At 38.8% G+C, this 26,523-nt stretch overlaps 1 protein-coding gene across 1 annotated transcript in view; it reads right to left on the reverse strand.

Annotated features, from left to right (window-relative positions):
- psd2 (pleckstrin and Sec7 domain containing 2) overlaps positions 1–26,523 on the reverse strand; it is a 108,971-nt gene that overhangs the window by 75,072 nt on the left and 7,376 nt on the right. Inside the window, exons 2-3 of the mRNA XM_033029448.1 lie at positions 9,674–10,365; positions 2,987–3,481 (exon numbers count right to left, since the gene is read on the reverse strand). Of these exons, the coding sequence (XP_032885339.1) occupies positions 2,987–3,481; positions 9,674–10,263 (1,085 nt within the window). The 5' untranslated portion in view covers positions 10,264–10,365. The remainder of the gene's footprint in view (positions 1–2,986; positions 3,482–9,673; positions 10,366–26,523) is intronic.

The raw sequence follows: 26,523 nt of genomic DNA on the forward strand, positions 1-26,523 counted from the left end.
TTCTCTGTCCAAAACGGCCAAGATAAGAATCACTCCTACACTCAATCCTGCATTGCTTTATGCCCTCTATTGTTCTTCACCCGAGTTTTGGTGCTATCATTTACATATTAATCAGTGAAGGATATTCATTATGACAGTCAAACTCAACAGACACACTGAGAAGTGCAAAGCATCCTGTGAAAGTAATAAAGATCATTAATGTGAGTTGCTTCTCTTGTATCCAACACAGCATCCACCATTTCCAAACAAATTTCAGATGTAAATTAAAGATAAATCTCCTTGCCAAACATTTCAATGTCTGCTATAGAAAATGCACCAATAAACCAGGAAGAATAGTAGAATCGTGTTTATATGATGCAAATATTATAAGAACAGCAGATGGCAGCACTTAACCTAAACTGTTTTAATCACTTTCTGTTCAGTAACATCAAAATTTGATTATGATGGCTTTCAGTCTTCTAGCATTAATAATTCCTGGTTGATTCAATTCACTTATACATCTCAAGTGCACAAAAGAGGCACCTAAAATGAAACCAGTACTTAGTCGACATTTTCATGTATTTCCTTTTCCATTAATTTATATGTAGGCTAGAGAAAATTGCTTTTCTGGAAGAAATCAAATTTAACAATGAAATAAATAAACCAAATCAAAAGTTCTTTTTGAAAAATGTCACAATAAAGTTTGATAATGACAATTGCTATATTGAGCACCCTATCCGTTTTTCCTTTATTTCCTTGAATAAGTTAATATCCAAACATCTGCAATACAGTTCACTGCTCATAGATAAATGGAAAAAAAAGGTAAAAGATGACATTAGCCCTCCATTTAGATGAGGTCAGCTTGCAATTTTCAAGCTTCTGTGGCTGAAGAATGCCCTGCATTTTATCATAAGGGACCACTCTGTGCTAAAACATAAATTATGGAGCACTTCTGTTTCAGGTTTGTCATAATTTACCATGTGCCACTTCATCCTACAACCTGAGAAATATTTTGAGAAGTTAAAAAAGCCAGGGTTATACACAAGGTACCCTATTTCCCTAGTTGCAAAACAACTTTTGGTTTTGTAAATCCTTTTCAAATGCTGATAAAATGATAGTCCTACTTTTAATTGGTAGCAATGAGCATGTTGCTAAATCTCAAAATAATATTAACACTTTTAGGAAATTCAACATATATAATTTCAATCATGACATAACAGCTTCCAATAAACTTCTCATTGGAATCCATTCTTTGCCCATCCACCTACTTACCTTTTTCTTTAGGCCATTAACCATTTTAGCCATTCATTGTCCCATTGGATGGTCCTAATAAGTAACTAAATTGTTTCCCTTATAGTTCTTTAGGCATTGTTAACCAGCATACAAACAACATATGTATATATAGGGAGGAAATAAAGGAGATGCACTTATTTCCAAAATAATTGTTTTCCATTTACTGTTAAATTGGAGATAAGCTGTGGACAATTCAGATACCTTAATGGGATGTTTTGTCTTCCTTGATGAATTGACCAAGGAATTGATAAATTAAAATGTTCTTAATTAACCTAAATTAATCAAGTGTGTTGTTAAATAATTCCATTCATTGAAAAGGAATAAGCAACTCCCAAGTTTCAATTTAGTGTTCTGTGACTTGTAAGACTGAAATTGCAGGCATGAAATTGCTTCCCTTATAGACCATTAGCCATCATTAACCAGCATATAAATAACATATTAAAATAATGTAAATAGATTTATTGGGATTGTTATTTTTGTTAATACAATGCCACTAACAACAGTGATATCTAAAAACAACCTTTAAATAAAAATGTTTACATTTATTTTTTTATCGAAAGCCAGAGAAATTGAAGCACTGTCACCCAGTGGCTTTATAATGTAACTGCCAAAGTCAAAACACCACATTAGGGATGGGTTTATACAGTTGTATTTCAGTTGCTTTGAAGTCATAAATGAGTTTTTTTGTAAATGGAGTGTCCTTTTTTTTTCAATTGTAAGACTCATGGCTCTGCATTTTATTTGTCTTTCTGAACCACAGAGTTGTACAGTTTGTTAGATATTTGATGCTCCCTTTCCCCTCTAATTCTGCTGTAACCATTTAATTTTCCTCAGTCCCATTAAAGAGTCCCTTGGGCACTCCATCCTAATATGGACCTGTAATAGGTATATGTTTTGCTCTTTCTCTGTCCTCCTTTCCTATGGTTTTACTATACCTTAAAACAATTTAATTATTAACATCCAGCGGTTCTTTTGAAAAGTCACAGACCTGAGCATTAACTGTTTCTCTTTCAAGAAGTGCTATTATCTAGGCTACATTTTTTCACTATATTCTGCTTTTATTCTATTTTCATCATCCAAAGAAGTTTGCTATTGGTTCAGAATGGATCATATCATCCCAATTTTTTGTGTGAAATTATAACGCACACTAAACCTCACATATCATTATGTTCCCAATTTCCGAAACTTAATAGCTTAATATTTCCTAATTCTATAACCTTCAGCTATATGCTCTGCACAACTGTCAGCTTTCCAATTCCTTAATTGTTTGCTCTTTCTCTCACCCCTCCAGCCACAGTTTTCCAAATTGCACAGTCCTGGTCAGAGTACTCTTGAAACTCTTTTGCTCAACTGATCCACTGCACTCCTTCAACACACATCCGAAAATATTCTTCCTGGATCAATGCCTTCTTGTCAAATCATCACAATCTAAGTGAAGCATTTAAACATGGCAATTTTTTTATTGCAATGCCCCCAGTATGCATATCAAGAATTTATGAACACACGACCCATGAGTTTCCGTCCATTAAATTTAATGGCTACAAAATTACAGACGGAGAGTACACAGATTGGTAATAATTCTCTCCCACACATGACCATGAAAGTGGTAACTTGATTATCTAAAATGTATTTGTACACATACATTTAGTAGTTTAACATAACAATATGCTTTAAAAATAGCTTACAGTAAAATTGTTTTCACTTTTCTATTTACCTGACTGAGTTAATGATCCTGCCAATGTTATCTTCTGCGTCATCTCTCTCACTGTGAAAACCATTTGGTACTGATTTTAAAGAAGATCTGCTCAGCACATTCTCAGACCTGCTACTGGTGAGTGAGTGTTTCAGGGGACTTTCAATACTTGAATACTCCTCATCCGTTTTAGACTGTTCTTCACTAACTCCAGCTGCCTGGATTTCTCGCTGTTCAGCAACCTGAATCAGCTTCTGGTGCAGCAGTTCAGGAGTTTCTTTAATGCGTTGTTGAATCAGTGGTGTGAGTGGGGCATCAAAACTGATACAGCTGTCTGTCTCATCAGTCAGTGACAATACATCCAAAGAATCCAGGCTACTGTACGAAGTGCCTTTCATAAGATCAGATTCTACAATTCTTTCAAATGTAGAACTGAATCCATCTCGGCTGTCCTTCATTTCGACTTGTTCTTTTCCTACTGTAGTATCATCAAGCATCCTCTCTTCAATTAACAACCTGTTAACAAATCATGACAACAAAGAAAATGAGTATATTTTTAATTCAATACCATAATTAATCCATTTGCTATTTTACTGAAAAGTAATATTTCATTGAAGCATAACTGTCACCTTTAATTAACATTTGTACATTGTAATTAACATTATTAATCCATCAATAGTATTGTAATTTTCAAATGTAAATAGACAAGCAGATTGTTCACTCATATCCACTGTTTTCCAGATAATATTGAGAAACATGATAAATGGTACAGTTAAAATAACAACTTATTTCAGAGACAGCTTAATTAGTAATACAATAGACCAAATGTTAAGACTACGTTGAAAGCATTTTTGTAATGAGACAGATATTTTATATTTTGTTCCATTAATTAAGGGATAACAAATGTTTTAGATGATCTCGCTTAACATGTCCAACATCAATTTATTTAGCATTAATGCATTTGCTTCATTTAACGTTCATTTCTAGATCATTTGGATGCGATACTTTTCTGAATTGCAACACATGTACAGTTGAAATGTCTCAGTCTGAACAAAGTTGGAGTCTTTTGAATATAAGAAATAGGAGTAGAAGTAGAAAATATAACCTATCAGACCCGCTCTGCTTTTGAGAAATACCATTATTAAACTCTATTTTACCTCCACTTTATTTTTCTGACCCCTATATCTTTTGGCAAAAAGTTGTCAATTCTGTCTTCAATATATTCATCGACTGAACATCCACAGTCATCTGAAGGAAGTGAAATCCAAAGATTCACAACGCTGGGCAGCCAGAGATAACATCCGGTAGCATCTATCCTGTTAAGATGATCATGACCATGAACTTTTGTACATTGTGTTTCTTTCGGGCTGGAGATGGAAATATTTGAAATACATTTTATTGCCAATTCAGCACTTGTGGTGCACAAAACTCACCACTTTGAATCTTATTTTACAACTTAAAGATAGATAGCATCACGGGATTGAATATTTGCTATCCAAAATTAAATATAAGGATTATATATCTGAACTAAACTGCAAGATAATCTAGTGTGTGTGTCCCCCCCCCCCTCCCCCCTCCTCCCACATGCTAATAAGGACCGAAATAAATAATCAATTGCACTTAGTTAATTTCAAATTTCCCTGAGGATTCTGGACAGCTACACTGGATCCATTTGAGTGAGATCCTGCACCTGGGAAGGTCACCTTAAATCATGTCAACAGAAAAAGCAACGCAACTGTGAAAGTCAGCAAAGCGATGAATATTTCTGACCAAATTCATTCAGAAATATGAATACGCTGTCAAAAGTGCCCATTTTTCTTAAAATAAAATTGTAAAATACGTATATTAACTAATCTTCTTAAAATCCCTCAAAGCCAATCCCACTTACTGAAATTACAAGTAAAGTACTGAGCTTGGTCCAATGTGGTGCAAAATATTTGTGCAGATTCCCACTACAGATAGCAGGGAATGTCATCATCAACTCCAATTGGAGAACAAGCAATGAACAGTTGACTACAATTTTGGGGACTTCTTTGTTTCCAACTGCATGAGCATCCTTATGGGCCTGTCCCACTTAGACGACTTTTTAGGCAACTGCAGGAGACTCTGCAGTCGCCACGTGTTCGCGGGTAGTTGCCGGGGAGTCACCTTCATGGTCGTGAGGAGTTCCCAAATTCTGGGAACGAGTCACGACCAGGTGGGTCGCCAGGAGGTTTTAGTGGGTTGCCAGGAGGTCGAAGGGGCTCGTAGGTTGTAGCCGATGCTGACCGGTGAATTTCATTGGCTCATTGGGGGGAAAAAACGTAAGCAGTGGTTTTCAGAACCAAGGATAACTGACCGGTAATGATAATGTCTGCCGAGCTTCACAGCTGTGTATCTCTGGCTTCTTAAAAGTTGTCTCCACTCCTTCTCACTACCCCGTATCTCCCTTCTCCCCCCTTCTCCTCCTTCTCCCCCCTCTCCCCCCTTCTTTTAAAGGACTTATGTGACCCTTCCCGTACACTGTGCTTTCACCATCTTAATTACAGCGCCAACCTTCCTGTTCATCACGGTGTGTGTCTGTATCACATTGGCTTTGTGAATTTCACTCAAACAGCGCTCCCCCCGCTTGCCCTGTCCCCCACCTGCATAACGGGCTGGTGAAGGAAGCGATGTGTGTAACAGTCGTCGGCAGTCGCCTGAAAAATCGCCTAATGCCCCTGTCCCATTAGGAAACCCGAACGGAAACCACTGGAGACTTTGCACCCCACCCAAGGTTTCCGTGCGGTTCCCGGAGGTTGCAGGTAGTGGAAGCATGTAGGGAGACTGACAAAAACCTTCGGGAACCGCACGGAAACTTTGGGTGGGGCGCAAAGTCTCCAGAGGTTTCCGTTCAGATTTCCTAAGTGGGACAGGGGCATTAATGGGACAGGCCCATAAAACTGCCGATAATTATGTGGGAGAATGTGGGCAGATGTCCAGAGAAATGCTGTCTCCCTCAAAATATGTCATTTTTCATGTTGGTTCTCTGTTAATAATCTGTAAGCTTCTAACTTTTGTCCTCTTCATTTGATAGCTTCAGATACATTATTCAATTTTAATAAAGCATGCTAAAATGTAAACATCAAAATGGAATGTTAAGTCTGAATTGCAACTTTGCATTGTAATCTTTGTCAAAAAGATGACGATGGAATTTCCACATCCTACATTCCAAAACTTATGCCCCACTTTTCAAATCATGGATCACTGGGGGCAATTTTGACAAAAAGCACAATTAAACATATATTCAAATATAAGCCACAAGATGCTTTGAATTCACGGAAATATTTCACTTTTGGGTCTAATCAGCATCTCCCACTGAGCAAGGCTCTCTTCTAGACAACAGACACAGTCTAAGCTTGGTGGCGCAGCAGTAGAGTTGCTGCCTTACAGCGCCAGAGACCCGGGTTCAATCCTTTCCACGTGTGCTTGTCTATATGGAGTTTGCACGTTCTCCCCTGCCTGCGTGGGTTTTCTTCGGGATCCTCGGTTTCCTCCCACACTTCAAAGACGTACAGGTTGGTAGGTTAATTGGCATGGTATACTTCTCACACTTTGCAACAATTTTATGTTACTGGCAGACATGTTTCAGGACAGGTCAATCCGTTTTCTAGAGAAATTACTTAGAAATAAAGGTTCATTACAATGTTTTAATTTTCTAAGCAAGTAGTCCCACAAACTTTTTATTGATCACAAATGGAGGTTAATGTTAAGTATAAACCATTGTACCAAAGCCTAAATAATGAAGAATTTATTAATATGTTGAGGTTATGAAGAGCAACTTGCAGCATTATATTGGAAAGTCCTGACGGAGTGGCAAATTAAAAAATGTTGGTAAGAGAAAATGTTTTACTTTATCATAATGCTGGAAAGAGTGCAGCAGAAATTCACACAATGGTACCGGGGCTGGAGGGCTCAAGTTCTAATAAGAGGGTGGATAGATTCGGACTGTTTTCTCTGGTGCATAGGAAGATGAGGGATGAGCTTGAATACAAAACTATGAATGACATGGATAAGATGAATAGTCTTTGTTTTTTTCCCAGTTTAGGGGAGTCTAAACTTAGAGGGTATAGGTTTAAGGTTAGAGAGAAAAGATTTAAGAGAGACCCAGGGGGGCAACTTTTTCACACGGTAAGGATAGGAAAGGTTTAGAGACTTATGTCCAAATACAGGCAAATGGGGCAAACTCAGGTAGGCAACTTGGTCAGCATGGACAAGTTGGACTAAAGGCTCTATTTGTGTGTTGCATAACTATATGACCTATAAGATACAAAAAAGATTGTGAAGCCAATCAGGTTTGATAAAGGACAAAATAAGAGGGTCTTTGCTGAAGTAGGAAAAGTAATAAAATGCTGGTTCAGCTTAAAAAAAACATCTCCTAAGTAAAATAACCAGATGATGTGGAAGTGTGACAGGTGATTTATTTTGTATAATACAAAGATAAATTGCACCAATTAAAGTCAATTAATCTGATCATTATCATTACATGACTGTTTTGAAATCAGCTTTAATGTTTTACAACAATTATTCCTTGAATCTGTTTCAAAAGCTTCATGTGAAATATATAATCGAGATGAGAAAAACATTTTTCACACAGAGAGTGGTGAATCTCTGGAATTCTCTGCCACAGAAGGTAGTTGAGGCCAGTTCATTGGTTATATTTAAGAGGGAGTTAGATGTGACCCTTGTGGCTAAAGGGATCAGGGGGTATGGAGAGAAGGCAGGTACAGGATACTGAGTTGGATGATCAGCCATGATCATATTGAATGGCGGTGCAGGCTCGAAGGGCCGAATGGCCTACTCCTGCACCTATATTCTATGTTTCTATAATCATCTAATCAGCATCACCAAATGGCCCAAATGTGAGTATCACAATTGTGAATAGGTGTGGATACAGAGTTTATCAACACTCATAAATACTTAGACATCCAGATTCAGATGATAGGCAGGAGTAATGCATGGTACTGACCAGAGGAAGAACACGTGGAAGGTTAAATTTCAAATGCACAAGCATTCCCATGCTATATGCATGGATGTGATCATAATGTTTTGGCCAGTGCATCAACACTGCAAACATCAATTGGATTGTACACACAGAGCATACATGACATACAAAGTACATACATGCTAAGTTCACATTTTCATGTAAGTTAGTTAGTGAATCAGTGACACAGCAGTTGGTATTGCTGCTTCACAACTCCAGAGACCCAGTGTTCACTGTCTGCAAAAATTGCACATTCTCCCTGGGAATGTATGGGTTTCCTTTGGGTGTTCAAGTTTCCTTCCACATCCCAGAGACTTGCAGGTTGCTAGGTTGATTAGTTATAGTAAATTTCCCCTTAGTGTGAGATCATGATAAAAAAGATTTAAAAGGCAAGTATATTGGCAAATGTTAGAGAGAATAAATTGCTGTGGTAAAGAGAAATAAGGAAAACCGAATGTGATTAATAAGAAACATGTTAGCATGTTAGATATTAATAATTAGTATGGACCTCATGGGTCAAATGGTTTTCCTCAGTCATAATTAGTAAGTATTCTAGCATAACACTAAATGATCAAATACTTTGCAATCCTTATGCCAACATTGGTACTTTATCCGGAGCACAAAGTGCCTCAGCGGGTCAGGCAAATGTTATCATCTGCGGTTCCTTGTGTCAACTGACCTGCTGAGTTACTGCAGCACTCTGCGTTCTACACAAGATTTCAGCATCTGCAGTTTCTTGTGTCTCTATTGGTCCTTTATCTATCAGCGTGTATCATTACTGCTGTCACAACATAGGCACACTAAAAGATTCAACCTTCAACTCAAAGGCTGATGAGTGTGGAAACTGAGCTTGAAATCAATATAGGAAAATGGGTGATAATGAGAGGGCCTAAGAGCATCCTTTATCCTTTGCTTTTTACTCCCATTTTCATCTTTTATCAGGAACTATTCATCTAAACACAGGCAGTCACTGAACCATAACAATGTATTGCCATCTAAAATTCTATTTCAAGGGACCTTTTACTTCTAAAATTGTTAAAGGGAATATCATTCCTTTCATGGCCAGCATAAATCCACTCCAACTTGCCATTAAATGTTATGAGGCAGAGAATTACACTTCAACCCCAAAAGCTTTAGGTGATAAAATGCAGATTAATCGTAAGCTCTGATATTTGTTAGTATTTATGGTAAATGCATCTTAAGTGATGTAAACATAAGCTAGCGGGCATCAAAATCTGTACAAAGCTAGCATTATCAAGTACATTCTAATCACTGAAAATATTAGAAACCCTCATCAGTTTCAGCAGCATCTGTGGAAAGAGAAACAGAATTTATGTCAGAAACACTTCTTCAGATAAGTGGTGCCATTAATTTATCCATTTGTTTCAGATTTCCAACACTTACATTTTATTTATTTTTATGTTACATCACACAGCTGAAAAGAATGTTTTGTTTCACATTTCCAGCATCTGTTCTCCAATGCAATTTTTCTAAAGTATGACTTTAATATCCATAATAATGTAAAACATTACTTATGCTTTTTAATCTACTAATAATTTTCACTACTTCCTATGTTCATATGTTCCATTGCCAACAGTACAACCAACATGATTATGCAAAATCAGGCACCGTGGCGATTAACAATTACCTCTGTCTAGGCTAGTAAGAAACCCTGGTACTCTTATACCTTTCATCCAACAAATTACCTGTTCTGCTCCTCTTCATAATATTTCATCTCTGTGCCAATTCTATGTGCGTTGCTTTCCACCAATGAAATATTGCAGTCATTTTTCTCAGCCATTTCCATGATTTTGACATCTTCTGACCTTTCACTTGTATTCTCCTTAGTTTTTAATTCACAGTTAATTCCATTTGCCAATGCTCCAGTCAACCTCTCAGCAATTTTGACATCAGCACATTGCATGCTTGGTTCTGCTACCACATCAAATCCATGTGAAAGTGTGTTCTTTGTGTCTATATTATACTCTTGGTCATGTTCTCTGGGCATTCTTATGCCCTGCATCTCATTTTTCTGATTAGTTATCGTTCCTAAATTTTCAGGTACATTGTTTGGTCTCTGTTTTGGACAGTGATCAGTTGTTATCTCCTTAGAAGTTACATCTGGAGGACATTTAGCATTTAATGAATCCATCTTTAGAAAGATCTGCTCATGCTTATCTGGAGCATCACCATTTGTGGACGATGGGTGATGTTTGCTTCTGATTTTGGTAGATGTTTGCTGCTTATTCTCGATACCATCCTCTGAGGTATAAGATGTTTTCTGGTCTTGGTTCATGTCAAAATGTAATATGCGTATAATCTTTGTGTCGTTTAGCAATTCTCCGTTCTGGCACTATCACTGGGCCAAACCTTTAATCGGTAGGAAAATTGGACAAACCTAAAGACAAATGATATAAAATAATGTAACATTAAGCAGAAAGAATGCAATATATTACAGGATATAATTATTACAAACCAATTCACTTACATTATGTTTTTAATACAACAGTATGATTTAAGATGTTGTAAAAGATTAAGGTGTTGCAACCCTTCTAAAAAAAATAACTGTTGATTACAATGACGTGAAATTTGCTATCCGTCATGTTGCAATTACATAATCAAATTATCATTAAGATTGTATTAACATAAAAATCATAAATTTTTCTAGTCTAGTTTGAAAGATTTATCTATTTGTTTTAAAGTTAAAAAAATCTTCTTGTAAAGACATTCTTCACAAAATCATAAAGCCTCTGAGTTAAACAAAAGCACAATTAACTTATCTCCCCAAATACAATTCTGCAGTCATAAATTCATAGAGTGATACAGTGTGGAAACAGGCCCTTCGGCCGAACCTGCTCACACCAGCCAACATGTCAACAGCTACACTAGTCCCATCTTGCTGTGCCTGGTTCATATCCCTCCAAACCTGTCCTATCCATGTACCTGTCTAACTGTTTCTAAAATGTTGGGATAATCCCAGCCTCAACAACCTCCTCTGGCAGCTTGTTCCATACACGCACCACCCTTTGTGTGAAAAAGTTACCCCTCAGATTCCAATTAAATCTTTTCCCCTTCACCTTGAACCTACTGTATGTCCTCTGGTCCTCGATTCCCCTACTCTGAGCAAGAGATTATGTTCCTCTCATGATTTTATACACCTCAATAAGATCACATCTCATCCTCCTGCTCTCCAAGGAATAGAGACCCAGCCTACTCAAATTCTCCCTATAGCTCAGACCATCTAGTCCTGGCAACATCCTTGTAAATCTCCTCTGAACCCTTTCAAGCTTGACAATATTTTTCCTATAACATGGTGCCCAGAATCGAACACAATACTCTAAATGCGGTCTCACCAACGTCTTATACAATTGCAACATAGCCTCACAACTTCTATACTCAATACTCTAACTGATTCACCCAGAGAGTTGTGAATTTGTGGAATTCTCTGCCACAGAAGGCAGTGGAGGCCAATTCACTAGATGAATTTAAAAGAGTTAGATAGAGCTCGAGGCTGGCAGAATCAAGGTATGGGGAGAAGACGGGCAAGGGTTACTGATTGTGGATTATCAGCCATGTTTCTATGACTGATGAAGGCCAAAGTGCCAAAAACCTTCATAAGCCAAAAATTGCATAATGTTAGACATTCAAACGCACAGAGCAATTGTTTTCAACTATTTTACAGGTGACCCACCAACCAGATAGTTCATCCGCTCAACCCAATAATAATAACTAGCTAAATTATAAATCTAATTGTATCTACAATCAATCAAGTCCTTCTTTATACAGTTGCACCTTGTGGTTTCAAGATTGACCCCTGCTTTCAAGCCAGAGTGGAAATGGTTCAATCTTGAAACCACAAGGTGCAACTATATAAAGAAGGACCATTACATTAGAACAGCATCTGGGATGTTACACAGGTGGCGGGATCCCTTCTGTGCAGGATCAGGCTGCGAGGAAAATAAGTTTGGAGGCCCTTTTTTAACAAGCTAAAACCGACCTGAGGATCCTGACCCCTATTTTGAAAATCACTGACATGGAACACTTCGTTTAAGTGCTATAAAACTGCATTTTAATATAAAATTAATAATTAATAACAATAAATCATTTATTGCATGCCTCATGTTTCATATAATGCTATATATGCTATAAACTGTGGATATATCAGCAAATTTGGATGAGATATTGGCTGTTCAAATAGGCAAGGGAGAAAATTGCAAAATCTACCAATTTTGAATCCTCCCTGACACATGGTGCCAATTGACTACAGAATGGCTAATAATGGTGGAAAGAGAGTTAACATTGTACCTCAATGAATTATCTCTTGATGAAAGTGCCTGGAATGTTACCTGGAATTAAACCTGGAATGTTGATGAAACCTGGAATGCTAATTCTACTTCTTTCTCCACAGATGCTGCCTGACCCGCCAGATATTTCTTGCATTTTCTGTCTTTATTTCTGATTTCTAGTATCTGTAATATTTTGCTTTTCCTAGTATTATGCTACAGTTTAAAAAGGTAAGTGGGGATTAACCAAGTAATTCTAGGCCAGGAAGTTTAACTTTGGTGATTATCAAATTATTGCAATAAATCTTTATTTAGATTGGCATACATTTAGATTGGTATACAGATAATAGTTGTCTCCAAAGTATGTAGATAAGTGTATTTTTGGGGGATTTTTCAATAGAGAAAATGATTCAACTCGTATGGAGTTTCAATATGGAGATGGAATTATAGAGGTGACTAGTCTTTTATGGACTTCAATAGATAGGTTCATTCCATCTATATGAATAAATGAATAGGTATATTGGCCAAGTATTCACATACAAGGAATTTGCTTAGGTGCTCCATTCATTCATTCATAAACGTATTCATTTATTCATTCATTCACATAGGTTTAGTTGGAAAGTCTGCCGGTTCATTTAATTTAAATATATAATATCCACGAAGTCCAGTATAATTCATGTGTATTTGGAAAGTCAGTAATAGTCAGAATTCATATGAAACAGGCTTGGGTGGGCCAATACTGGATTCTGAAAGGATTACTTTTGCCAAATGGAGAAATAAATGTTTCTGTTCATAAATAAATGTGAAAAGTTCAGGTAAGTATCAGGTCATTTTGGAGGAACTCAAATATTTTAAATTAATTGAAAGAGTATCACGAACAAAGAATTAAAGGTTCATAGAACTAGTTGAAGTATTCACATCACAGAAACACGTGTCCTACCAGCAAATAGGAATTTAGTCATCAGATATTTTCAAAGAGTATACGCTTATACTAGCCATTCATGGTTGTTGCACCATATCAGATTTTCAGGTCAAAGAAGGGAATACCATAGGCAAGCTTTCACTGGATCTTCAGGAAACTAAGAAGAGCAAGACCAATGGCACTAAACGCTAGTGCTAGAAACCATTATTGTATAACATATGGTAAAAGAGTCTGAAGAAGAGTTGCAACCCCAAACTTCATCCATTCCATCTCTCCTGTCTGTCTGTCTGCTGCCTGTCCCGCTGTTACACCAGTATTTTGTGTCTACCTTCGAATTAAACCAGCATCTGCAGTTCTTTCCTACACATATGGTAAATATGTTCAGGTTGTGTAAATTCCTATAACTACTACAATATCCCCTTATTTTAGCAACACAGCAAACATAGACCGAAACCTAAAAGTAAATAGTTTGCCGTGGAGCTGATGGTGATAAAAGGGTGGTTTTCCATTTAAGCCTTGGCTCGTACTGTTTTTAGAATATTCTCTTTTTACCTTTCCAAAAACTCCCTCGTGTGATCTCTTGCTGGTGTGATGTTTATATTCCCAAACATGTCCAGATGGGCGGCACAGTGGTGCAGCGGTAGATTTGCTGCCTTACAGCGCCAGAGTTCCGGGTTCGATCCTTACTACGGATTGTGTCTGTACGAAATGTGTACATTCTCACTGTGGTCGCGTGGGTTTTCTCCAGGTGCTCCAGTTTTCTCACACACTCCAAAGATGTATAGGTTTGAAGGTTAATTGGCTTTGGTAAATTTGTGAAAATTGTCCCTATTGTGTGGGATAATGTTAGTGTAGGATGATCGCTTTAACAATGATGCTTCCTAATATGGTTAGTACCATCTCTTCCAATATGATTAGATAATAGGGATATCCCATTGCCTTTAGCTGTTTTCTGGTTATGTGCCGATTTTGTCTTGCAAGGGGAATTGTCTCAAATGTTAGCATTGTGTATCTTGTTTGGATGATGTGCCTGTCACAGTGTGGATTTGAGCTCAATAATGGTGCTGAGTGCATTAGAAAACAGTGAAACTCATAATGTTAAGGTTTGTGTGTGATTGATGTAGAATGCTGGTAGGTGAGCGTTGGGAGTTTGGTGAATTGAACAGCATTGTAGTATCAGAAAGCACTGATGCCTTCTTTCTCTCATAGTCAGCAATTCTTCACATTTTCCCAACTATAATGTGCCTCAACATGAATAGATACAGACCTGTTTTAGACAGTGCAGGATGTGTGTAGCAACCAATTATACCAGACTCAATGCCAATGCTTGCAGTCAAAGAAACTAAAAATAGTGAAAGCAGACTGCATGAAATTGAAATAGTACCTTCTTTCCTTTCAATAGGCACGGCTTAATTGTGCTGTGTAATTTTGTGAGCTGGGCAAATGGTTTTCATTGCTTCAGAATAAAATCAAATTTAAACCAAATAAATGAATGGTAGAAGAATTCAAAGAATAAGAAAAACAGATCAAAATAGGATTTAATATCAATTTTGAAGAAAATGAAAAGGTGTATATCCCACTGTTCCTCTCCTTGATCTGTGTTCAGTAACTCCTTGTGGGAAATATACATCCCTAGATTGCTTGCAATGTACTCTGGAATCATAGGAGGCTTATTTGGCCAGTGCCAATGATCTCCAACTCTTAACCATCTGGCCTACCCTATTCCCCAGTGTGGCTTGTAAAAATGAATTATATACTGTAGTTGTCTGAAGAAAATTATTTTAAATGTGTTTTTGACAAAGAATTACAGATAAATAGCATTTGTGCAAAGATTTTTGGGTCTTTCCTTTAATTCATTTTTTGATAAATTTACTTTTTTGTTGAATTTTACTGCCTTGCTGATAATAATACCATGATGTAATCTCTGTCAAAACAATCCTTAACATCTTAGTCATTAAGGATGACATCATACTCAAATGTAATGTAGACAAAAGTTACGGAGTGAGCGGTCTTTGCGGAAAGCAGATGGGGGGGGGGGGGGGAGAGATGGGAAGGTGTGGTGAGTGGTGGGGTCACGTTGGAGGTGGTGAAAATGACAGAGGACTATTTGTTGTATGTGACGGCTAGTGGGGTGGAAGGTGAGGACTAGGGGGACTCTGCCATTGTTCAGAGTGGGGGGGATGGGGAGAGAGAGCCAGGTTGTGGGGTATTGAAGAGACCCTGGTGAGAGCCTCATCTATAGTAGGGGAGAGGAACCCCGTTCCCTGAGGAATGATGGGATTTTCGATGCCCTGGTGTGGAACACCTCAACATTCATTCTTCAGGGAACGGGGGTTCCCCTCCCCTAATATAAGGTTTGACTCCCTGGTCAATTCTTCCCTTCCCACCCACACCACCCCCTCCCCGGGCACTTTCCCTTGCAACCGCAGGAGATGCTACACTTGAGGCTTTACCTCCCCCCTCGACTCCATTCAAGGACTCAAGCAGTCGTTCCAGGTGCGACAGAGGTTCACCTGCACCTCCTCCAACCTCATCTATTGCATCCGCTGATCTAGATGTCAGCTGATCTACATCGGTGAGACCAAGCGTAGGCCTGGCGATCGTTTCGCCGAACACCTCCGCTAGGTCCACATTAACCAAACTGATCACCCTGTGGCTCAGCACTTCAACTCCCCTTCCCATTCCGAATCCGACCTTTCTGTCCTGGGCCTCCTCCATGGCCAGAGTGAGCACCACTGGAAATTGGAGGAGCAGCAGCTCATATTCCGCTTGGACAGTCTGCACCCCAGCAGCTTGAACATTGACTTCTCCAATTTCCGGTAGCCCTTGGTGTCTCATCCCCTTCTCAGCTCTCTCTCAGCCCTGTGGCTCCTCCTCTTCCTTTCTTCTTCCCGCCCCCCCCGCACCCACTGAATTTCTCCAGTACTTTTGTCTACCTTCGATTTTCCAGCATCTGCAGTTCTTTCTTGAACATACTCAAATGTAATGCCTTCCTATGTTTAATTCATGTGCCTGGGTTAAATCACAAATATTAGCCTGTATTTTGCTGTTCGGCACAGAATACGCAAGTTGTAAACTTACTAGTGAAGTCTATCTTCTATATCCCTCCAGTGCCCTAATTCTCGTGGTCTCATGTAGAGCAATAGTGGCGCATCAACATACCAAATATCCCCCAGCAATCACGCTGGGGAATCTGCTCATTTAATGACCTACTGTAGGTTCGGCAAATATTTGAATAAGAACTGTAGTGTAGTGGAGAAGGAAGAAATTATATTAATTTTCATTATTTATGTAATGTTTTTAATTATTGAAAGTAGTTTGAATGTTTGAGTTGTTGCTTTATCTCAAAAAACACTCAAAAAGATTGAAAATATATATATGTACATGTAGGGAATCTTACTTATGACATCTATTTGTTTTGCTTTATAAAACCAACAAGAATTCATTGTGAAGTCAATGCAGCATGGTAGCTCCACATCTTTCATTTCAATTCTCTACGTAGCCTGAATATCAACTGAATTGCATCCAGACATGTTGGTCCTGATATAGTTTGTGCAAAGACAAGGTCATTAATTCAGAAATGGCAAATTTAGGATGCTTTCACTTCTTATTCATATACTAATAATATGAAGTAAGCATAATTATATTTATAAATCTTACAGAACGATAGCCATGTACTCCTCAAACAAATACCAATACCAAAATCCATCGACACCCAGAGTGAGGCATTAATCTGGGAGTTATTAAACATCATTTGGTCATGGGCCTGTTGCTTACAATTCAGTGATGTTATAAACCCATGGTGTTGGGCATTAACAAATTTGTCTAAGAGTCGGAGAATCGTTCCGCGTGGAAACAGGCCTTTTCGTCCAACTTGTCCTTGCCTACCAAGGTCATCCTGCTGTTTGGCCCATATTCCTCTAAACCTTTCCTATTCATATACCTGATAAAACGTCTTTTAAATATTACCATTTTACCCAACTGCATTTTACCCAGCCATTGCATTCTTCCTGCTCTATAGAGAGTACTGTGGCTATAGTTTAGCGAAGTAGTAAAAGAGGAGAAATTGCTCAGAGCAGGACAACCTATCGGCACTGCTACAGTGCTGTCAAGTAAGACCTTCCAAGTAAGAATTGTCTAAAATCTGACACATGATATAGTCACAACTGTAATTGCAGACTTCCTTTAGCCAAAGTGGGGAAAGTTTAAGTTTGCATGCCAGAAATCTGAGCTACCACTGGAACACTCATCACCAAGGAAACTGTGACATGAGTTATCAGACATTAGAAGGATGAGGTTCAAATGATGGCCACCAACTGTATGCTGTAAAAGGTGGTCTCAAGACTCTGCACATACTCACAAACAAAGGGTTTGTGCACACCCTCGTCCTTTCATCTCCAGCTGCTCCTTCGAATTCTTCATCTGAATCCCCTTGGAGCTGAATTGAACTCTGACCTCAGCCTCTGATGATTTAGCATCTGGGCTACATTTGAGATCACTTGTACCAAGTAACTCATCTTTTGCAGATCCTGCCTCTAAGCCATTGTACAGTACGGTGGGTGCTGACCATGGCTGTTGACAATGACTGTGATATCAAACTGCCTAGTTTGGGTTGGAGGTGGTTGTTCTTGGTAGCATTAAAGAGATGCTTCAGCATATGGATATGATAAGGAGAGGAGGTAAATAAGAGGTACATGCATACATCATATGCAGCATGTAAACCAGGTGATTGCTTAATATGGGAATGAGCATACCCGTATCTTCAATATCTGCTTACCTCTGACCAAAAATGTTGTGACAGCATATTAGTAGTATGCCTTCCTCTAAGCCAATGAATGATGGAACACACACTTTGCTCCCTAGCTATCTGCTCCTGCCAATGTTACCATGTTGATATGTAATCTGCATGATGAGCCAAGATCTGAAATAGTGGTAAGTCATTGGACTCATGAATGTGATGCGTAGATTGACAGATTGTTGGTTGAACGATAGGAATGCTTATTCCGGAAAAGTGTGTCTCCGGCTCAAAGTGCATTTTTTGAGTGTTGGGTTTTGATCATGTCTAATCATGATCACGCTTGTGAGTTTATAAAAGTTATTGTAAGATTTTGGTTCATTCTCTTGGAGACTCACTGAAGAATTAACCCCTAGAGTATGATCCATCCCAATGATTTGTGACAATGGACATCTGGAGACCAGTTAGTTTCAACTGGTGCTAGTGACCCACAAAATTAGATTGCAGTGTAAAAGTATTCTAAAGCAATCCGCAAAACAGTTAGCACTGTTGGCATATAGAAATTGTGGAAATAGCTGAGGAGGATGTATTTTATAGAAACAAGGAACTGCAGATGTTGGTTTACAATGAAAATACCCTAAGTGTCACCATTCTGAAGAAGGATCCTGACCCAAATTGGGATTAATGTAGGATTGGTGTAAAATGGGTGGCTCTTGGTCGGTATGGACTCCATGGATTGAGGGTCTGTTTCTATGCTGGACCTCTGTAAATCTATTTGTTAAATGTTCATCATTGCTTGTTCTACTAAAATACAGTTTAATGTAGATTATCACTCCACATGGAAAAGTCCAACATTCTCTGTTTTTTATTTCAGATGGACATCATCTAATTTTTTTTTTAATTTCCATCATTTTATTTATGACTTCATACATGTAATAATGGATTTGATATTGAATATTTGCAGAATCTAGATTCTACAATGAATCATACAATATGGATAAAGCACCATCTTAATTACTAATGTAAGGATCGGCTACACTGGTGTCCAATGATTGAGGACATCTAGTGGTGGGAAGAAAATGAGGACATCTAGTGGTGGGAAGAAAATGTTACATTAAAATAGTGTTTATGATTAAAATTGTACAATGGCCACATTTTAAAGCAACAAGCAAAATATTCAAAATGTGTGTTAAGGGATTGCACTTGGAAGAATTGAATTTTTCCCTAAGGAGCTCAGCAATTCTTTTTCAGAAACATCAGTGAGCAAAGCAATTCACCTAATAGAGACAAGGGCTACCACCTCCAACATGACCACTTCTCAAGAGCCCCACCCCCCTGACGTCTTTTGAATTAACCCCTAAAATCCAATTGCAGGGGCAAGGTTAAGTTGCAATTGGAACAAAAAAGTTTGAGCGGGAATTCGACAGATGTGGATAAGATCACAGAGATAAGCTATTCTCATGAGCAAATAGTCCCAAGACTAAACATTTTCAGTAAAGTATCAAGGAGTTATGAAGGTTTATATTTTACTCAATGAAATGTTGCCTATAAAGCTGATGAGAACATAATTATTGATTATTTTCATATGGCAGATGTGTAGGAAAGAGGGAATATAATCTGCATGACTATGCAGAAAAAAATAGGTGTATGGCTACAATGGTAATGCAGTCATAACCCAGAGTCTTCGACAAATTTCATAAACCATTGGTTACACTTTATTCACAGCATATTACTTCTTCAAAGAACTGGAATGAATTGATTAAACATAATTTTCCACTTACAAAACCATGGTAATGATACTTTCAGCTTCCACCAAGATGTCCATCATTGGAGAAACCATTTAAACTCAATGTAATATAAAGAAATAGTCATAGACATGGAGCATGGAAATAGGCCCTTTGGCCCAACTTGACCGTGCTGACCATGATCCCCATCTACATTAGTCCTACCTGTCCACATTTGGCCCATATCCCTCTAAACCTTTCCTATCCATATACATGTCCAAATGTTGTTTAGCAACTAACCCCCCTGGTCACTCATCCCATATACCCACTACCCACTGTGTGAAAAAGTTACCCCTCAGAATCCCAATAAATCTTTCCTATCTCACCTTAAAACTATGTCCCCTGGTTCTTGATTCCCCTACTCTAGGTAAAAGACCATGTGCATTTATCCTGTCTGTTCCCTCATGTTCTTATACACCTCTATACGATCATCCTCGTCCTCCCTCATCTCCTAGCCTGTCTAACCTCTCTCTATAGCTCAGGCCCTTAAGTCCTGGCAACATCCTCATAAATCTCCGCACACTTTCCATCTTAGTAACATCCTTCCTAAAGAAGGAATTGCTTGGAGTTCTGGATACAGCAAAGAAGATTTATGAGAAGACATCTTAGTTTATCCAGGAATGTCCTGGAAAATTATCCAGGAATGTCCTGTTCCCAAAAAACAGGTCAGATCCAATCCCAATCATCACATCCAATCTGTCTACTCTCAATAATCAGCAATGTGATGGAAGGTGTCATTCACAGTGCTTTCAAGTGGCATTTACTCAAGAGCAACTTGCTCACTGACATTAAGTTTAGGTTTTAGAACCAATTGGCTCCAGACCTCATCAGAGCCTTAGGCAAAACATCGACCAAAGGGCCATATCCAGCTGAGACCCAAGAATGGCTGCCCTTGATATCAAGGCAACATTTGACTGCAATATCAAGGAGATTTGGAAAAAGCAATCCTTTAGCTGGAATCATGTCTTGCACAAAGATAGATGGCCATGGGAAATTAAATACTTCAGCTAAGGCCACAGGAGATTTTTGGGGCAGTACCTCCAACCACCTTCAGCTGTTTCATTAAAAAGCTTCCTGCCAACATAAGATCAGAAGTTGAGAAACTTAATGAGAATTGCATTATGTTCAATTCCATTCATAACAGCTCACCAATTCAATGGTTCATGGTGCTTTATTGTCACATGTGCACTGCACAGCAAAATTCTTTTTGCATGGATCACACATGCATGAGTCGCATTATTTTGTAGCCCAAGTTTTTGCAAAAATATTCAAAGAATCCTCGCGCACGATGTACTGGAGTGGCTCATGATCTAGATAATCCACAAGCTGCTGCACGGCTTTCTCATCTCCCTCGACCAGCTTGGCCGGGGAACCAACATCCCCTCTCCTCGCTCGACAGCCTCTCTGTCCCGGGGGCGCCTCCTGCAGCTGACCTGGCAGGCACTAGGGACAATACTCCGGTTCCTCACCTACCGGCTCACTGCTTGTGCCCGTCATCACCAGCTGCTCACTCCTCGTCGTCTCTGCCGTCTTTGGGGCCAAACACGGTGGCTTCCGAGCTTCCCCCCTGCGGCTACCTGTAGCCATGAGGGGCTTGGTGGCTTCGCCCTACAGGTCACCAGATCCTGTGGTCCGCCGGCCCTTCCTTCATCCAGCTTGCTGGGTGTTCTGAGTGGGTTCCCTGGCCGAGCTGGTCGAGGGAGCATCCTGGTAGCCTTCTGGTGCCACACATCATCCCGGGAGCCAATTGAAGCAGTTTATGCCTACATTCAGGGATGGACCTCGAAAGCATTAGGACATGGATTGCCAAATAGCAAATAGCATTTCTATATCAGGTAATGACTACTTCCAAAAGAGTCCATCCACCTAATCGATATTAGGTGTTGTGTTGATGGCATACGTATTGGCATATCTCATTTGCAGTGTTGAAGTAGAAGTTTCATGACTGTGAAAGATCATCAATGGAAATAAGGAACTGCCCCAATTACAAAGTAACACCAACTATGTGAGTGGATTTAATGGCAATTTTGAAATTAATGGAACGGAGTTCAGTACGTTTTTTTTTTTTTTTCATTATTTTTATTAGAAGCAATTGTACAAAGATAAAACATTCGGCATCTAAAAGTATACAATTATAGTAAAGCTTCATTTTTAACTTTATAACCTGAAAATGAAAGAAAAGAAGAGAGAGAGAACAATAGAGGGAAAACATGAGGTGAAAAGATAGCTGGAAAAAGCACATAGAAAAGACCCCAAGACAACCAAAGTAGTGTGACCAAAAAGAAAATAGAGATAAAAGAAAAAAAAGAAAAAAAGGAAAGTGGAAATATACCTGCCAAGACAAGCCTAATATTTTCCAAACGTAGTGTCTCGGACATGTTTGCAATCCACATCTTCACTGTAGGGACTGTTGTCTGTTTCCAAAATGTAAGTATTAGTTTTTTTGCCGTTATTAGGCCATAGTTAAGGAAACGTCTTTGAAATAATGTTAGCTCAGAACAGGCTTCTGACGTACCTAGTGTGATCAATTCCAGTGCCGCATTTACGTATAAGCTAAACAAGCTATAGCTTAGGGCCCCCACTTTCTAGGCGGCCCCCCGAAAATGAAAAACGGGGTGTACATTTCCAAAATATAAGATAAAAAAGAACTAAAATCAGGGCCGGATTTACCTATAAACTAGACAAGCTTAAGCACAACCACGGCCAGCACATCATCGGCCGCTCTGCGCATGCGCACTGCAACGGCAACTGGTCGGCACTGGGCACTTTCTCCCTCGCTTTGAATTGTGGGAGATTTGGCCGCCATTGCTGTCCGGTCGCTGGGGGCCTCACAAGTGGAACAGCTTAGGGCCTCTCTTCATCTAAATCTGGCACTGATCAATTCTATGTCGGGGTCCAATTTTATTTTAAGTATTTTAGAAAAATATCAAAAATTCCCCTCCAGAAGTTGTGTAACTTTATACAGGAAGCAAAGGAATGGGTTATGGTTGCTTCTTGGAGGAGACATTTATCACAAATAGGGGAGACATTTGGGAAGATCTTATTCAATTTAGACTTTGAGTAATAAAGTCTATGCAGTATTTTAAATTGTATTAGCGAGTGCCTAACATTAAGAGAACAGTTATGTATATATAGAAGGCTTTCCTCCCAACTATCTTTTAAAATTGTTAGACCCAGTTCATCTTCCCAAGCTCGCCTAATTATTTCCGACGATGGAGTTTGTAAATTTAAAAGGGTATTATAAAGGTACGATATTAATTTATTTGAATCCGACTTTCTATTCATGCATTCATCTAGTATGTCTGGAAACATATATTGAGTCTTGTGTGTTCACATATTCGTGTGTTCACATACTCGTATTTGAAGATATCTAAAGTATTATCTACCTTTCAAATGGTATTTTGACTGTAATTCTTGAAATGAGAGGAGAGTCCCCATCTCATAAAGGTCTCCTAGCTTTTTAATTCCTAAGCTTTCCCATTGTATAAATGCCATTTCTAAAGTAGACTGTTTAAACGAGGGATTATTGGCGATTGGTAAGAGGAGAGATAAATTTCTCAATTTAAGGGTTGATTTCACCTGTTTCCAGATTCGTAAAATGCTATGGATTATCGTATTTTTCTTATATGCTGATTTCTCCAGATTTATTGGAGAGAGAAGAATCGCGCCTATATTAAAAAGCAAACAATCTTCCCTCTCCATTATTAGCCAGTTTACCTGTTGGCATGTTTCGTCCATCCAATAGATTATATTTTTAATATTCAATATACAATACCGTTTATTTGTCATTTCGTTGCCCAGTAATAATTAAAAAAATTAGGGAAAGCCAGTCTGCAAATTTCCTTAGGTTTACATAAATGTCGTTTATGAATTCTGTGTATTTTGTAATCCCAGATAACGTTTGTGATCACAGAATCGAGTTGTTTTTTTTTAATATAGGGTGCAAAATCGGTATTGATTGAAATAGGTACAGGATTTGTGGAAGGAAGATCATCTATATGGCACTTATTCTACCTATAAGGGAGATCGGAAGTGTTTTCCAAAATTGAATAAGGGCATTTAATTTGGTGATTAATGGTGGAAAATTTGCTTGAAATAAAGAAGGGTATTTTCTAGTCACGTAAACACCAAGATATTTAAATTTTTCCGTAGCAATTCTAAAGGGAAATTTTAGAAGGTGTGTCGGGTCTTGAGGTTTTATCGACATAATTTCACTTTTGTTCCAGTTTATTTTATACCCTGAAAAGGAACTGAATTCTTCTATAATATTTAGTATGTTTGGAATACTAAATTGGGAGTTGGTAATATATAATAGTACGTCGTCTGCATACAGCGATATCTTATTATTAGAATATTTAGTATTATAGAATTCAGTAGGTTGACAGGAGATGTGGGGTTGAGTTGGGTGAGTGAGTTGAATAGAAATAAAATGAGTTGACAGCTCTATAAAGCGTTGTTAAGGCCGCATTTGGAATATTGTGAGCAATTTTGGGCACATTATCAGAGGAAGGATGTGCTGGCTCTGGAGAGGATCCAGAGGAGGTTTACAAGAACGATCCAAGGAATGAGTAGGTTAACCTATGATGAGCATTTGTCAGCACTGGGCCTGTACTCGATGGAGTTTAGATGAGTGAGGGGAGACCTCATTGAAATATACAGAATAGTGAAAGGCTTGGATAGAGTGGATGTGGAGAGGATGTTTGCACTAGTGGGAAGTTTAGGACTAGAGGTCATAGCCTCAGAATTAAAGGACGTTCTTTTACGAAGGAGATGAGGAGAAATATATTTAGTCAGAGAGTGGTCAATCTGTGGAATTATTTGCCACAAAAGGCTGTGGAGGCCATCAGTGGATATTTATAAGGTAGAGATAGATGGATTCTTGATTAGTACAGGTGTCAGAGATTATGGGAAGAAGGCAGGAGAATGGGGTTAGGAGAGATAGATCAGCCATGATTGAATGGTGGAGTAGACTTGATGGGCCGAATGGCCTAATTCTACTCCTGTTACATGACCTTATGACCTTATACCATGAAGGCAATTCATAATATGTAACTGTAATCAAAGGTGGCCCTATATATGTCATCCAAGGAGGGCAGTTGGGCGTTTGTAATGCTCTGCGCAGTTTTTATAATTCCCTGCAGCGCCCTCCTCTCAGCCACAGTACAGCTAGCAAACCACACCAGGATTCCATAGGAGAGGATACTTTCCACGGCGCATCGGTAGAAGGACAGCAGCAGCGGCTGTGAGACGTTTGCTCTCCGCAGAGACATCAGGAAATACAGCCGCTGATGTGACTTCTTCACGAGAGTGACGGTGTTCATTTGCCATTTGAGGTCCTGGGAGATGTTTATTCCCAGGACTTCCAGAATTCTTACTTCCATCTGTAATTTCAGATAATTATTCTGCTTCCAGCATCACAGCTGACCTGTTGTCCCATTTTACCCTTTTTTCACCTTGCACTTCTTTTATCATTTTATGTCTACTGCCTTTCGCCTGATCACAGATTTCTCCTTTTGATTGCTGCTTCCCCTCTCCTTTCTCTGCATTTCAAGTCGTCATTATCTCAACTAGGAACAGTTCTGATAAAAGGACAATAACCTGAAATATTGACCCCATTCTTCTACCCTCAGATGCTGCCTACCTTGCACCTGCTGATTACATCAGATAAATGTGCAAGGTGGTTCGTGAAAAGCAGCGTTAACATGTAGTACAGGAAGCTAAAGGAAAATAAATGTTATGTTTGTTTTTATCCAAGGGAATAAGAGCATAGAAGTCATACTGCGATTGTAAAAGGCTTCTATGAGACCATACCTGGAATACTCGTGTGTTGGAAGGAACTACAGATGCTGGTTTAAGCCGACGATAGGCACAAAAAGCTGGAGTAACTTTGGAAAAAGGAATGGATGATGTTTCAGTTCGAGACCCTTCTTGTCTCAAGAAGGGTCTCGACCCGAAACGTCACTCATTCTGGAATATTCTTTGCAGGTTTGGTCTCTCTGCCTAAACGAGGTATTGCAGAATTTGAAGTCCAAATTAGCTTGAGTGATTTATGGGATAAGGGGTTGTCCAAAGAGGAGGTTTATTCAAAAGTTGGTTCTAATGAAATTTACTTGAAAATAGAGATGCGTGAGGGCAGATTAATTTAAGCTATTTAAAATTATTACATCTATATATATATTACTAAAAGTCTGTTCTTGACCGGTTTTGGCCATCTGTGCTGCGACTTCCGATAGAACGCCACCACCTACGGCCGTCATTTTTGGCCATCTCGCTCATAGCCCCCCTCCGCCGCATGTGTGCCGAGGATTTTTCCCGTCGATTAATAATGACAGAGATATTAATGTTTTTACAAAATTCCCCATTCTCTCTGCTGCCCCCGCTGGCGGCAGGGGGGGAGGGACTATAAAACCAGGAAGTGGTGTGCCTCACACACTCGTCAAGATGGAGGAAGGCAGAGGGTCACGTTTCTCTGAGCTGTGAATAACAATGAACACTTGTCTACTCAAATGTAAGTGCCCTTAGTGGTTCTAAAATGCTTGCAGAATGTGTCTATTGGTTCTAAAGCTTGCAAAAAAAGTGTCTATTGGTTCTAAAGCTTGCAAAAAAAGGTCTATTGGTTATAAAGCTTGCAAAAAAATGTCTATTGGTTCTAAAGCTTGCAAAAAAATGTCTATTGGTTCTAAAGCTTGCAAAAAGTGTCTATTGGTTATGAAGCTTGCAAAAAATGTCTATTGGTTCTAAAGCTTGCAAAAAAAGTGTCTATTGGTTCTAAAGCTTGCAAAACAATGTCTATTGGTTCTAAAGTTTGCAAAAAAATGTCCATTGGTTCTAA

The sequence above is a fragment of the Amblyraja radiata genome, chromosome 11 (assembly GCF_010909765.2).
Source record: "Amblyraja radiata isolate CabotCenter1 chromosome 11, sAmbRad1.1.pri, whole genome shotgun sequence".
NCBI lineage: Eukaryota > Metazoa > Chordata > Chondrichthyes > Rajiformes > Rajidae > Amblyraja > Amblyraja radiata.